At 46.0% G+C, this 16,466-nt stretch overlaps 1 protein-coding gene across 1 annotated transcript in view; it reads left to right on the forward strand.

Moving 5' to 3' along the window:
* Positions 1 to 16,466, forward strand: part of LOC126124969 (insulin-like growth factor-binding protein complex acid labile subunit) — a 165,832-nt gene that overhangs the window by 127,603 nt on the left and 21,763 nt on the right. The window contains exon 7 of the mRNA XM_049915130.1: positions 10,347 to 10,635. Within this exon, the coding sequence (XP_049771087.1) occupies positions 10,347 to 10,635 (289 nt within the window). The remainder of the gene's footprint in view (positions 1 to 10,346; positions 10,636 to 16,466) is intronic.

Genomic DNA, 16,466 nt, shown 5'->3' on the forward strand with positions numbered 1-16,466 from the left:
TTCTTCACGTTGCAACAACATCCTAGTGTTACATTCTAGTGCTACATATTGCTGTTTTACAATGATGCTAAAGTCAAAATTGCCTAATAGCTAATTAACTTGAGCAAAATTAATAGTTGTAGACGGAAAATTGCTGAAATCGCTTGTGTTAGTTACTGACCCCTTGTAACACTTTGTTGCCGGACGTTGAAAACGAGAGGGACATACAAGCGACAACCGGTGCACCAGACTTTCCCAGAAAGCAGACAGATATGGATGGCTTAACTGGAACGTAAATTGAGGGCAGACGGGTGAGAAAGGAAAGGGAAGAAATTGTTGTTAGCTGCATCGAACTTTATGCGGAAGCAGTGGCGACAAGTGATAGCGAGTGCCGGATCGGGATTCGAGCCCAGGATCTCCCGCAGTTGCGTCACCCGGACACAGTGTTTATTACAATTGGGCGGAATATCGCGGCACGCCTCTCGACCGACCGACATACCTACCCATCGCCACTTATGCATAGTCCTCGTCCAAGTCCTCATGCTCGCTACTTTGAGATTCCCACAGGAGGTAGAAAGTAAATGTGCATCCGCACTGAGAGCAGTGGATCCATTGCCCATCGAGGCGAATCAATTACATGAATGTATGATGTCGGTTCTTTCGGAGCCGGTCCCTGTGGCCGAGCGGTTCTAGGCGCTTCAGTCCGGAACCGCGCGACTGCTACGGTCGCAGGTTTGAATCCTGCCTCGGGCATGGATGTATGTGATGTCCTTAGGTTAGTTAGGTTTAAGTAGTTCTAAGTTCTAGGGGACTGATGACCTCAGATGTTAAGGCCATAGTGCTCAGAGCCATTTGAACCATTTTTTTTGTTCTTTCGGATATGTCCGAAAAAACAGGCACCACGTAGTCATATAACGTAACTGAAGTGTTTGCCTCGTTCAGGAAGGGTTCCCCTCTGTGAAGTCTGAAAAGGAAGCAAGAAGGATGCCACCAAATCACAAGCACCTGGAGATACCTAAACGAAGCACAGGTGCTCCCGTTGCAAGTGAGTGAGTTTGTTTTTGTGCGGTTGCTTTCTTGACTACTCAGGAACGAACACAAACAGTACAAACATTACGGTGAGATAACTGCATTGGGAATTGCCACAGCATGAAACACGTAAGGATGAGACGGATGTCCCTGAGTTATAAGTCAGCCATCACAAGATCGGAAATTTTCAACCTGTACGAATATTGGCACGCATAGGTGGTTGGTCATTGGATGGGGTTCCAAACTGAGCCACCAATAACAAAGCACTGCAGCAGAAAATTTGTCACTTTGAGGGAGGAAATGAGGGAGACGAGGAAGAGACGAGGAACGGAACTGTGAGGCAGGAGCAGCTACAGGAGATTAAGAGAGGTTCAGCCAGTCGGACAGACAGTGAGAGAAACAATAGGTCAATTAGTCATTGAGCAATGTGAGGAGGAAGCAGTCAGTAAGTCAGCAATGCGGAGGAATCAGTAGATACAGTGAGTTTGCCTTCTGTAATTATGTCAACCAATTGTCAACTCAGTCTTCAGATTTGAGTCAGGTCCCTACTTTCATCCTGATGTTTATCGTCTGTTTGTGACATTCAATTTCGCTCCAGGTTCTGTGGACGAACGTTTGTGGTCTGGTGCTTGGATCTTTAATCATGTGACTGCACTTTCCTTGTCTGACCCCAGCCTCCATACATTACGCAAACACCAAGCACTTACAGCAGAACACAGTCGGCGGCAATGCGAGCATAATAGCACAGCGTCGGACGACAGCCACGCGCTGTCTGCGGGATTGAGGCGGGTGGTGATCCAGCGTGGAAGAGGCGACGAGATAAGACGGAAAGCTACACAACACAGAAGGTGCAAGCCGCCAGCTCTTAGTCATGAGAGACGTGTTGCCCTAACATCGCATATGTCAGACACGTTTCTATGGAAAACTGACTTTGTCGAGTGGTGAGATGACATAGTGAAATCTCTCTCTACTTGCCCAGTTACTGACTCTTATCTATTCCCAATCAAATCAGCCCTGAGTTTTATATTTCTGTTAATGATATGAAAATAAACATATGTGTTCCACGTTTAATCCTTTAATTAATTCGTTTTATTTGCAAATTACTTTGCATCTCAGTTTCTTCAGTTTGCTATATTTTGGCGCCCAGGTTGGGGCGTCTGATTTGTCATTCTCTGTATCCCTTTTGAATTCAGTTATACTACATCCTCTTTCTAGAAATAGATGCTAAATTTTCGTTTCACCTTCTTCTTGAATACATGATTGTATCGTATCATTCAACTCACCTCCATTACCCACAGGGGGCGAAAGGATATTTTACAACTTGTACAGAAACCAGGCGGCAGTTATAAGAATTGAGGGGCGTGAAAGGGAGGCGGTAGTTGAAAAGGGAGTGAGACAGGGTTGTAGCCTATCCACGATGTTATTCAATACGTACGTTGAACAAGCAGTAAAGGAAACCAAAGAAATATTTGGAGCAGGAAGTAAAGTTCAAGGAGAAGAAATAAAAACATTGATGTTTGTCGGTAACACTCTAATTCTGTCAGAGACACAAAGCACTTGAAAAAGCAGTTGAACGGAATTGACAGTGCCTTGAACGGAGGATGTAAGACGAACATCAATACATCGAAACAAGGATAATTGAATGTAGTCGAATTATATCAGGTTATGATAAGGAAATCAGATTCCGAAACGAGACAAAAAAAATGGTTCAAATGGCTCTGAGCACTATGGGACCTAACACCCGAGGTCATCAGTCCCCTAAAACTTAGAACTACTTAAACCTAACTAACCCAAGGACATCACACACATCCATGCCCGAGACAGGATTCGAACCTGCGACCGTAGCGGTCGCGCGGTTGCAGACTGAAGCGCCTAGAACCGCTCGGCCACACTGGCCGGCTTAGGTAGGCATTTTTGAAGGTACCTGTCCGGAGTGTAGCCACGTATGGACGATAAACAGTTTAGATAGGGAGCAGAAGCTTTCGAAATGTGATACTACGGAAGAATGCTGAGCGTTAGGTGGGTCGATCACGTAACTAATGAGGAAATATTGTATAGAAAGGGGAGACAAGAAATTCGTGGCACAACTTGACCAAAAGAAGGCATCGGTTGACAGAACACGTTCTGAGACATCAAGGAATCACCAGTTTCGCGATGGAGGGAAGTGTGATGGGATAAAAATCGTAGAAGGAGACCAAGAGATGAATACAGTAAGCAGATTCAGAAAGGTGTAGGTTGCAACATTTTTTCGGAGATGAAGAGGCCTGCACAAGATAGATTAGCATGGAGAACTGGATCACACCAGTCTTCGGACTGAAGACCACAACAATAAGAACAACAACAACCCACACCTGCTCAAACACCTGGGACACTACAGTTTGTTCTATTTCTGCCATAGACTTGAATTCTAACATTCCATCGTATCTCCCATCATTGAAACTTCTGACCAGGTGTCTCCACTTCTCACCTTCTCTCATTTACAAACACTGTACATAGTTTTCCAGAGAATTTTTAATCGCTCTCCACTCATATAGCGAGAAATAAGACCTTAACTGTATTCATTTGTGAACTGTAACATATCCCACTCGTCCCTTCCCAGAAAAGGCTACCCCCTTCTTTCTGTCTAACTAGAATCCTTCACATCCGCCGTCACCCACATTTCACCTCTTAGAAACTACTCCTACATCTCACATCATTTTCATGTACCATTGCTTTCAACCTTGTCCCAACCAAATACATAACCTACTTGGTCCTCTTGTAGCAGAACGTCATGGTTGATCACTGGAACAGCGAAAAGTTCCAAGCGACTGGAAAAAGAAGCGGGACGTTATCGTTTTCGAGAAGGACCGCTACCATCAGACCAATGCCTTGTACAGCCCTTCACTCAAATAAGATTTTAACGCCCCAACACCGCTAATCTTTGTCGCGAACTTTTTCAGTACTCTGTGCCTCGCCTTACCACACGGGAGCTGTGAAATCTGGCCAGGATAATTTGGATGGCCGAAAGCGACAGCTAATTATTCCCCAAACGGATGTCACTACGGTAAACGGTATTTCGCAACCACACTGTCTTCAGCGACGTTCTCAGTACAACACTTGAGTAAAGCACAGCCTACAAGAGCGCCGCAAATCACCTGCACTGCGTTCTCAGACGTGGTATGACGCAACCAACAATCGCTTGGCTCTTCGTTTGAGTCTAAACTCTTCAGTTTATCACCAGCAAAATACACTTACAACGCATGTTCAAAGTCGCTTCCTACGCGAACATAACTCACACATTTCTCGCTCGGGATGAGCGTTAACAAAGGTAATTCGGTCATTTCGAGAGAAAATCACTTTCACTTGTCTGTCCGGGTAGAGCGATCTACCGCTTCTCCTCTAACAATGGCCGTCCCTCTCCTCACCTATGAGCGCTGAGCGTGAAGTCAGCCACATTCATTTACTGGATATCAAATAGACTTGCAGCTCTGATCTTCATTATCATGGTGTACAGAGCAGAACACGAAACCGAATTTTAATAAAGGTGGCCATTCCCCCACCATCCACCGAAATGCGACACCTCATGGACTCAAGCGTCCGAAGCCAAGTGAAGGGATGTCCTCCCTCTAAAAACACATCTTAACTTGTTGCTTTACACTCAGGTGACAACAGTCATGGGATACACCTTAACATCGTGTCGGACCTTCTTTCGCGAGGCGTAATGCAGCGTGTACTCAACAAGTCGTCGGAAGTCCGCTGCAGAAATACTGAGCAATGCTGCATCTGCAGCCGTCCATAGTTGCGAATGTGTTGCCGGTGCAGGATTTTTGTGCACGAACTGACCTCTCCATTACGTCGCATAAATGTTGGAGGGGGTTAAAGTCGAGCGATCTGCTTAGGCAAATCATTCGCTCGAGTTGTCCAGAATGTTCTTCAAACTAATCGTGAACAATTGTAGCCCGGTGACATGAAGCATTGTTGTCCATAAAAATTTCATCGCTGTTCGGGAAGTGATAGCCGAACATAACCACTTCCAGTCAATGGTCGGTTCAATTGAACAAGAAGACACAGTTCATCCCATGTAAACACAGCCCACACCGTTATGGAACCACTATCAGCTTACACAGTGCCTTGTTGACAAGTAGGGTCCATAGCATCGTAGGGTCTGCGCCACATTCGAACCCTATCATCAGCTCTTACCAACTGATATCGGGTCCTGTCTGACGAGGCAACGGTTTTCCTGTCGTCTAAGGTTCAACCGATGTGGTCACGAGCCCAGGGGATATGCTGCAGCCGATTTCGTCCAGGTAGCAAAAGCATTCGCGTCGGTCGTCTGCTGCTATAGCCCATTAACGCCATATTTCCCCGCGCTATCCTAACGGATGCGTTCGCCGTACGCGCCACATTGATTTTTGCAGTTATCTCAGGCAGTTTTGCTTGTCTGTTGGCACTGAAAACTCTACACATACGCCGCTGCTCTCGGTCGTTAAGTGTAGGCCGGTCACTGCGTTGTCCATTGTGAGAGATAACGCATGAAATTTGGTATTCTCGAAAGATTCTTCACGCTGCTGTGGATCTTGGAATATTGAATTCGCTAAAGATTTCCGAAATTGAATGTTCCATGCGTGTAGCTCCAACTACCACTCCCCGTTCATAGCCTGTTAATTCCCGTCGTGCGGCCATAATCACGTCGGAAACCTTTTCACATGAATCACCTGAGTACAAACGACAGCGTCGCTTTTTTTTATTTTACTTTGTTGTCATTTCGAAACCTCATACAAGGAAGGCCGGCAGCGGCAAAACTACGCTGCTATTCGGCCACAGATAATACGTTCAGTACAAGTGGAGACATCGAAAAACGAAACAACACGGTGGATAGACAACAGTAGACACACAAATTTAAAATACATGAAGTCGTTTACAGGTGAAACGTCCAAATAAAAACGCTCAGCACTCGGACACTAACAGAGACGACAGAAATGACACACGTGAACGAAGGAGCACAAACGACAAAACACTGAATCAGTAACACGATGGCACACACAAACACTGGCGACGATCTCTGGCACGCGAATGTTCACTGTACGTGTACGAGTCCGGGAACCTGCCAAAAGGGGAAAAGGTGATGGAGGAGGGAGAGGGGAGGGTGTAGATTCCAGTGGCAGAGGAGATGGCTGGGGGAGGAAAGAAGGTAGGGGGGCAGGGGAAGCCTGGGGAGGAGGGAGGGAGGAAGAGAGAAGGGAGAGAGGGTGCCCTTGGAAAAAAAAACACAGAGGGTGGAAGGGGAGGATCAAAGTTGGTAGGAGGGGTAGATGGAGGGGATGGGGGCATCATCAGGGAGGGGGAGTTGGTGGAAGCCACCTTGGACGAGGGTATGGAGAGCAGGTGGGACGTGGGAATAGAGGAGTGGCAACGGATGGGGGTGGGACAGGATGGGAGAGACAAGCAGGTGAGGGGATCAAGTTTACAGGAGCTGTAGAGGATCCGTATCCGTTCGAGGAAAAGGAGGAGGTGTGAGAACGGAATGAGGTCATACATGATCTGCGTGGAGGAGGGGAGACGGATGTGAACGGCGAGGCGAAGGGCATGGTGTTCTAGGATTTGAAGGGATTTGTAAAAGGTAGGAGTAGTGGAGATCCAGGCAGGGTGGGCGTAGCAGAGGATAGGGCGGAGGAGGGATTTATAGGTGTGGAGAATGGTGGAGGGGTCCAGACCCCATGTGCGGCCAGAAAGGAGCTAGAGGAGACGGAGTCGGGAGCGTGCCTTGGCTTGGAAGACATTGTCGCCAATGCACTGCCCTTTTATACCTCGTGTACGCGTCACTACCGCCATCTGTACATGAGCGTTTTGTTATCCCATGACTTTTGTCACCTCAGCTAGACCTCCTTCTGTATCTCTGCGCACCTGTCTGGCAGCTACGAGCCCTGCGGCCACCAGCCCCATGCGAGCTTGCAGCATTAGGAGCTGGGCCGTCGGCACGCCACTACGTCACCCTTACTCTGATACGCCCACAGAATTAAACTGAGTGGTTCTCTTATACCTACAGTGATCTACAAGCTGATTTCACCGTTTTACTTCTCATAATTTGCTGCTTTACTGACAAGGGGAGGCCGCCAATTGTTAAATTCAGATTCGATTCATATCTGCGCATAATAAAAGCTCATGGCCAGAGGTGTAATGTGGCAAAGCACCAAGATGCACTTCTCAGCCGTTGTCGAGAAAATCGACAGTTAAAAGAAACCTACTCTCTACGATTTATAGCTTTATACAGTGTCGTGGCGCAGCGGTAAGCGCTGGGGTTTGTAATCCGAAGGTCGCCGGATCGAACCTCGCACCATGCAACTTTTTTTTACTATCTGTTTTTGTAATTCAAATATATATATATATATATATATATATATATATATATATATATATATATATATATATATAATTCCCGGCAGTCAGTTGCAACACATATGCATATAGTAAGTTGTTGAAAGTCGTTCGTCGTGGAAAAATAATACTTGAAATACAACATAATATCACAAATAATATTCAAGTGGATACAATTTATTGAAAAGTTCGGTATACACTCGCACATAATTAACAATTAGTGACCAGAAGTAGCTGGAGTATCGCACGAACCAGAGTGATAGTTATCATAGAAACATGGAAAGCAGAGAACAGCACGACATCGAGCACATCTGATAAACGATGCGTTTTTACAAGAACAATTGTTTTTTAAATTATCTGTTGAGAAACACACCTGACTGACATTCTGAAAAATTGTTCTATCGTTCGTCAGGTTTGATGCATACCACGCGTACCGTATCATATCGGCAAAAATCGGAGAAGACAATTGGTGGTGGACGATGGATTGGATTTTTATACAATCGTCTCTGGAGTTGATGTCACGGTTTCGCTCCATTAAAAGAGCACAATTTTGAAGGCGCTTGATCAAATTTTTTACCTGCCGGTAAAAATACACGTCACACGGTTGGACGAGAGGAGTGCACTTTGGAGGAATGACTTTTATAGCGCACGTTGGTAACTTCTTATCGTCCTGGAACATCTCATCGTACAAGGCCGGGTTCGTTTGCCCATCCCAAGAGTCGATCAGAAGGAGAAATTCTTTCTTTTGTACGTATGGTTGCAAAGCATTACGCAAGAAGTCCATGAACAAACCCGTTTCTAGTTTACCGAATTTGGAGGATGTAATAACAACGTTGGTATACTTCTTGGCGTACTCGTCGACTGTCTTCTGTACTCTGGGTCCAAACGTACCTGTGGACTCTCGGAGGCATACGAAAACAAGAGGCAAGACTCGTCCAGACATCGTGATTGAATATTGTGCCGTATACGAATGCGTCACCTTGTTCATGTCGTGTCGGGTTACCAGGACAGCCTTTGACCCTTTTTCGGCGAGAGTTCTGTTGAACGTGGACTGGTACTGGCACCCTGACAAAAAAAATATAAAAATATCATTTATATAAGAAATATACGAAATCTGTGTTTATCATATATCAGATTATCATATTCTATCATCATGTCATATGACATTTGTGAACAGCTCTTTAGATACCTGTTTGATCAGTATTAATTATGAAATCTTTCTCGAAGTTAGTTATCAACGTTCGCGTCTGGATCCGAAATGTCTCCGCAGCGGCCAAAATTTTGTCTTGGGTAGCCGTCTCTTTCCGGGAAACAAATTTTGTGATTTTCCGTTGCCGAATCCCATGCTTCTTTTTAAATTCGGTGACCCATGTTTTTGAAGCTTTGAAGTTGAAATCTGGGAACTGACTTGCAGCGCCCAAGGCCCACTGCTGCAGGTTTCTGGTAGTAACTTGCTGGAGGTTTTGTTGAGCTTCTACGAAGCGATCATGCACCCATGAATCGACGGTACAATATTTATCAAATTTGCTACCGCCACGTTTGATTTGCTCTTCCCACCTGGATAAATAGCCCATATTTGTCAAACGAGAGCACCCCTTTTTTTGTAGAGTTTTGAGACTCCAGCCTGGATGTTCTTTGGCCAGATTGACAGCTCTAATTTTGTAATCCAGAGAAATATAATCGTACCCTTTTTTTTTTCTTCTCGTCCTGCTCGTATTCGTCTGATGATTCGTTGGCAATGGGACTCGTTTCAACGTCTTCGTAGGCATTATTATCGTCGATTTCATTAATGTCTATCAGTTCCTCATCAGGAACGAGCATTTGCAGCGTATTCTGGAACATTTCTTCCCCAATTACCATGGCTTCTTCGTTGATTGATGACGACGGTTCTGCTGTGATGCGAATACTCTTACGAAGGAGGCTTCAAAATACACCAACGCATCTTTCCATTGTTGTTCCGCCACTTCACTGTGTATAGAATCTTCTTCGATCACATCACTTTCATGCGAAGGGCCCGGATCGCTCTCCAATTGTACCGCCTCCATTTTTCCGTTTGTTTAACAGGGTGTACCAAAGCTCTCACGTACGCACTGATTTTCGACGATGTTATAAGTTGCGCTAGGGACCGCATCTACCTTCTTTCGAAGTTAGCGGGCAACTTCGCTGTTATGCGGCGGCTCGTTTCGGCCCATTCAACATCTGTCCTTCAAGTGTAACGAGCGAGTAACGGAGTTTATATGTCATACCTGCCATAGCAAATTTGTGTTCGTCGGGTCTCTATTCTAATTCGAACGTTTGACTTACACTATACGTATTCGTTTCGGAATATCGTTTCTACGTCTTCCGTTAACTATACGTGGTAAACATTATGAAGACAATTAATAACATTTGTGAAATACAACTTTGTTTGCGGAAAACATAATGATGTTCGTAGTCGTCAGTTTTTCCACTACAAACGACTTTCAACAACTTATTATATGCATAATTGTTGCAACTCATTGTCGGGAATTTTATATATATATATATATATATATATATATATATATATATATATATATGTGTGTGTGTGTGTGTGTGTGTGTGTGTGTGTGTGTGTGTGTGTGTGTGTACATTTGAATTACAAAAAACAAATACTAAAAAAAAAAGGTTGCATGGTGCGAGATTCGATCAGGCGACCTTCGGATTACGAACCCGATTACCGCTGCGCCACGACGCTGTAGAAAATTATTAATCGTAGAGAGTATTTCACCGCAACGGTTTCTTTCAACCGTCGATTTTCTCGACAACGGCTGAGAAGTGCTTCTCGGTGCTTTGCCACATTACACCTCTGGCCATGAGCTTTTATTATGCGCAGTATGAATCGAATCTGAATTTCACAATTGGCGGCCTCCCCTTGTGAGATGGGATGACTCGATACATAAAATCTTCCTTTTATGCTAGTCTTTAGTTGGTAGTGGGGGAGTAAGAGGGTCGCTGTGTCGCAGGTGCGCGTCGCCCGAGGCGGTGGCGGGCCAGCAGTGGTGGCTGGCGTGCGTGGAGAAGTGGTACCCGCCGGCGCAGAGCCAGGCCACCAACACGATGAGCCGCAACGGCGCGGCGGCGCTCGGCCTCGTGGCCGTCATCGTGACCGCCGTGGCGCTCTTCTGCTTCCTGCGGCAGCGCCTGCACGAGAAGAAGGAGGAGCGCGCAAGGGAGGTGGACCGCATGGCGCGCGCCGCCGACGAGGTGCAGGACCGCCTGCGCAGGCAGCACTCCGAGGCAATGCTGCACCAGGTGCGTACCCGGCCACAGCCGCTTTCCTGCCACAGTCGCAATTTCCGTAATGTGTTCTACACCGTACCACATCGTCGATTACTAACTATACTGGTCAAAAGAATTAGGGGAACACGACTTTCGGGGTCTGCCGTTCTCCATACAGCAGGACAGGGTATGTTATCAAATTATACCTTTATCAAACTTCCTGGCAGATTAAAACTGTGTGCCGGACAGAGACTCGAACTCGGGACCTTTGCCTTTCGCGGCCAAGTGCTCTACCAACTGAGCTACCGAAGCACGACTAACGCCCCGTCCTCACAGCTTTAATTCCGCCAGTACCTGGTCTCCTACCTTCCAAACTTCACAGCTCTCCTGCGAAAGGCAGAGGTCCCGAGTTCAAGTCTCGGTCCGGCACACAGTTTTAATCTACCAGGAAGTTTCATATCAGCGCACTTTCCACTGTAGAGTGAAAATTTCATTCTAGAAACAACCCCCAGGCTGTGGGTAAGCCATGTCCTTTCTTCCAGCAGTGCTACACTATTGGCCATTAAAATTGCTACACCAAGAATAAATGCAGATGATAAACTGGTATTCATTGGACAAATATATTATACTAGAACTGACATGTGGTCACATTTTCACGCAATTTGGGTGCATAGATCCTGAGAAATCAGCACCCAGAACAACCACCACTGGCCGTAATAACGGAATTGATACGCCTGGGCATTGAGTCAAACAGAGCTTGGATGGCGTGTACAGGTACAGCTGCCCAAGCAGCTTCAACACGATACCACAGCTCATCAAGAGTAGTGACTGGCGCATTGTGACGAGCCAGTTGCTCGGCCACCGTTGACCAGACTTTTTCAGTTGGTGAGAGATATAGAGAATGTGCTGGCCAGGGCAGCAGTCGAACATTTTCTGTATACATAAAGGTCCGTACAGGACCTGGAACATGCGGTCGTGCATTATCTTGCTGAAATGTAGGGTTTCGCAGGGATCGAATGAAGGGTAGAGCCACGGGTCGTAACACATCTGAAATGTAACATCCACTGTTCAATGTGCCGTCAATGCGAACAAGAGGTGACCGAGACGTGAAACCAATGGCACCCCATACCATCACGCCGGGTGATACGCCAGTATGGTGATGACGAATACACGCTTCCAATGTGCGTTCACCGTGATGTCGCCAAACATGGATGCGACCATCATGATGCTGTAAACAGAACCTGGATTCATCCGAAAAAATAACGTTTTGCCATTCGTGCACCCAGGTTCGTCGTTGAGTACACCATCGCAGGCGCTCCTGTCTGTGATGCAGCGTCAAGGGGAACAGCAGCCATGGTCTCCGAACTGATAGTCCATGCTGCTGCAAACGTCGTCGAACTGTTCCTGCAGATGTTTGTTGTCTTGCAAACGTCCCCATCTGTTGACTCAGGGATTGAGACGTGGTTGCACGATCCGTTACAGCCATGCGGATAAGATGCCTGTCATCTCGACTGCTAGTGATACGAGGCTGTTGGGATCCAGCACGGCGTTCCGTATTACCCTCCTGAACCCACCGATTCCATATTCTGCAAACAGTCATTCGATCTCGACCAACGCGAGCAGCAATGTCGCGATACGATAAACCGCAATCCCGATAGGCTAGAATCCGACCTTTATCAAAGTCGAAAACGTAATGGTACGCATTTCTCCTCCTTACACGAGGCATCACAACAACGTTTCACCAGGCAACGCTGGTCAACTGTTGTTTGTGTATGAGAAATCGGTTGGAAACTTTCCTCATGTCAGCACGTTGTAGGTGTCACCACTGGCGCCAACCTTGTATGAATGATCTGAAAAGCTAATCATTTATCACAGCATCTTCTTCCTATCGGTTAAATTTCGTGTCTGGAGCACGTCATCCTCATGGTGTAGCAACTTTAACGGCCAGTAGTATAGTTCCGCAAGGTTCGCAGGAGAGCTCTGTGAAGTTTGGAAGGTAGGAGACCAGGTACTGGCGGAATTAAAGCTGTGAGGACGGGACGTGACTCGTGCTTGGGTAGCTTAGTTGGTAGAGCACTTGCCTGCGAAAGGCAAAGGTTCAGAGTTCGAGTCTCGGTCCGGCACACAGTTTTAATCTGCCAGGCAGTTTCATATCAGCGCACACTCCGCTGTAGAGTGAAAATTTCACAAATTAAGTACACAGTAAAACGTCATTACGTCCTCGATTGTTTACATAAAAAGAAATGAAATGTCCGACAGGTGTAGAAAATAAAGTGGAAACAAACATTCATCCAGCAACTATTCTTTAAAATGGTTTAATAGTCGTATAATAATGAAGTCAGACAGTAAAATATGCAAAGCTGAGTAATTGAGAAATGTTGACTGAAAAATTGTTGAAAACAAAGTGGAAACAATAATTCATCCCGAAAGTACCTTTGAGATGGTTTTAACGCTGAGTAACTGGGAAATGTTCACTGGAAATATTTGAAGCTTCTCTTACTTCAAGTTTTCGTCAATACGTACACACAAAAATTTGGAGCACTCTAGCCTGTTTACTGAATGGTGTTAATACGCTGCCTTAATTGTTGACATGGCTCTACTTGCTGTTAAGAACTAAATATAATGTGTTTTCTCAAAATTTGGGGAGAACCCTGTTTTATAGAATCACTAAATAATTCTTTGAAAAACATAATTAAGAGTCTCTTCTGTTGCTTTCTCTCCAACGGGATTCAATCTAACACTTGTGTTCTCTGCAGAAAGTACTAGTTCTATCTGACGAGTGTTAAGTGGAAGGTCGTTCACATAATTATATAAGGAATGCAGTGAATCCGAAATTGAACATTGTGGGTGTCTCTTTGTGATTTCATCCATTACTTAAATTTTCTCTTCATCCAACATTGTTCGAATTATTCACCACAACTTTTTCCATTCTGTTGCTTAAGTATGATTAAAATCAGTTGTGTCTAAAGCCATCAACTGATAAAAGTTTAGTTTCCTAAGACAATAACATCGTCTGCGCAGTCAGACGCTTTGGAAAAAATACCAAGTGGTAATATTCTACAGTGTTCAAAAGATTTAGGGAAACATGTGTATCAATGACCGGTATGTTAACTCTGTTTAGATACAGGCAGTGCCTGTGGTCGTATGCATGGCTGGAGACCGTCACTTTCAATGGAGGCAACAATTAACATCATTCGCCATTGTTGGCTGTGTCATGCATTACAGTGTCAGGTGAGCCCTCAGGAGGTAGTCATCACCAGTATCCCAGCGTTTTCCAGTGAGGTACACAGTCGGCATTTGTCATTTGTGGACGTTGTATACAACCAAGCACATGCAATACGCCATCTTAATGCTGCGCCAGTTGAAAGGGCGGTGTGTCTGATCCAAAAAGGACGGACTTTCGGTCGTGTTGCTGCAGATGCGAATGCCACTCCATGCATCATCCTAAGTTGTAGACACGCTGCAGGGAGACGGGCCGCTACACAAGGCGAGCTCGACAAGGTCGCCAACGCATTACAACCCCACCTGGAGATCGATATAGCTGTCTCTCTGTTGCGGCGTCGTACGGATGCCGCCTGTGCACTCATAATGGCATATGGAGCCGCTGTCTCCAATCAGACTTTATGGAGAAAGGACCTTACGACCCAGATGTCCTGTTCGAGTACCCTTCTTGATGCGACATCTTGTCGCCCCCCTTCTGTTCTGTCGTTCCTGTTTCAACTGGCAACTTCGCCACTGGCGAAAAGTGTCATTCACAGACGAGTCCAGATATCCTGTGACGCAAGGTGATGACCATGTTCGTATGCGGAGATCCGTAGTGAGCGAAACCTGCCAAATGTAGTCCAGAAAATCGACAGATTTCTGCCGTTCCGTGATGTTGCAGGGAGGCTTCATTATTGACAGCCATACGGATCTTGTTGTCCATGGTCGCCTTGCTGCCAGGCAGTACATAAAAAGATCCCTTTGGACCATGTGGTGGCTCAAAAATGGTTAAAATGGCTCTAAGCACTAAGCGACTTAACTTCTGAGGTCATCAGTCACCTAGAACTTAGAACTAATTAAACCTAACTAACCTAAGGACATCACACACATCCATGCCCGAGGCAGGATTCGAACCTGCGACCGTAGCGGTCACCCGGCTCCAGACTGTAGCGCCTAGAACCGCACGGCCACTCCGGCCGGCATGTGGTACTGCGCCATACGGTGGTGGCCCTTAATTCCTTCTAATAAAGAGCTTATGGGGGGGCGTCAACAAGGACGTCTTGCGAAGGCTGGACATTGAAGTGATGGAATGGCCGGTGGTGGGTCGCGACGTAAACCCCACCATGCATATGTGGTGTAAACACCTGGGTGTTGCTGTACATACGGCGTGTGTTTGTGTGTGTTTGGTTGCGTAATGTCGTGTCCACAATGAAAATATCACATCTATAAATAAATTAGAAATAGCCCTGCAACTGAAAGCCTACGCTTGGAGGAATGCATAAGATAAGGTATCTAGTCATGACGATATTTTATTAATTAGGAGTTCGATAATGCTGAGTAGATATCGCACTAGAGTGAATACAATTAAATTCCAAAAAATTATTTATTTTCAAACAACATAAATATGTAAAAACGTATAAAGTCAGTACAAAATATTAAACCCTACTCTTAACCTAGCTTTGAGGTTGGGAGAACATCTGTGATTTTCCTCAAAAATCGCGCCGTCTTTGTGAGACGGACGCGCTATGTTGACTGATACCAATTAGCCCCCTGGAACAAAAGACCTCCGTCCTGACCGGCACTGACAGTAAAGAGCTCAGAGAACAAGCAAATGGAACTCAACATATTTACTGTTTCCCTATCTGCAGAACCGTGGAGCATATATCACGGATCACAGTGGTGTGAAGAATTGTACTGCAGTGTCGATCTGCTCGGCGCCTTTAGTCGCTGTGCAGAGGATGTATGCCATGTTTCTATAAATTTTATCTACACGGTGGTTGTATTATACCTCCCACAAATTTATAGAGCTGAAACTACTACAGTACAACACAGTAAGCGATCAAGAGTCCTGTTTGCTCATGAGCAACGACCAGAAACTCAAATGAAGTAGGCCTATTCGTTTGTACAGAAGTATTTCAGTATGCCTCAGACTCCACAGAGAAGCAAAGAATTGTCAGTCTGCTTACAGAGAAACGACTTAACTTTATGCTAGTGGCGAAATCGACACTCCGAAAATTCACTGACGCTCCTGTCGTCGAAGTCCCTAACTCACTCCCGCGCGAAGTGTCCTCGATCAACAAGTACTGGAGAGTCTTCTTTCAAGCTGTACACTGCTTTCTGCAGGGCTCATGGGGTCTGTGTGTGCGCTTTCCTGCAACGAATCCCCATGCCTGTTACAAAAGCAGCGTGTCCCCCTGCACGGGTTGCGAGCTGACAGCCAATCGCCTGCAGTTCGTACTCCTTAGCGGGGTCGTTAGTGTTAGGCGGAGTTTTACAATGTTCTAGAACAGTGTTAACATTGTAAAACTCCTCCTACGACTAACGACTCCGCTAATCAAATTCACTTCTCTGCTTTTTGGCGGGAATCGTGGCTTTCCGTCTCCCATGAGATGTGTGACGTGTCAACTCGTGTCCGCCATTCGTGACCCCGCACATTTCTTCGTAGTAAAAGGATCTCGTAAGATGCTATCGCTGTCTCCACCGCCGGCTTCCAGCACCTGGCCATTTTCAACGATTTTTTATGTAGCTCCTGGAGAGCGTCTTGCATCGGATAACCCACCTCCCCACGGGGAGGCCGCCAGCAGAGCTGTAAAGCCTTTACCTCCGCTCTGATCCCTCTCGGTTGAACGTGACACGGTGTCTTTTCTACACTCCCTTCTGCC

The sequence above is a fragment of the Schistocerca cancellata genome, chromosome 1 (assembly GCF_023864275.1).
Source record: "Schistocerca cancellata isolate TAMUIC-IGC-003103 chromosome 1, iqSchCanc2.1, whole genome shotgun sequence".
Lineage (NCBI taxonomy): Eukaryota > Metazoa > Arthropoda > Insecta > Orthoptera > Acrididae > Schistocerca > Schistocerca cancellata.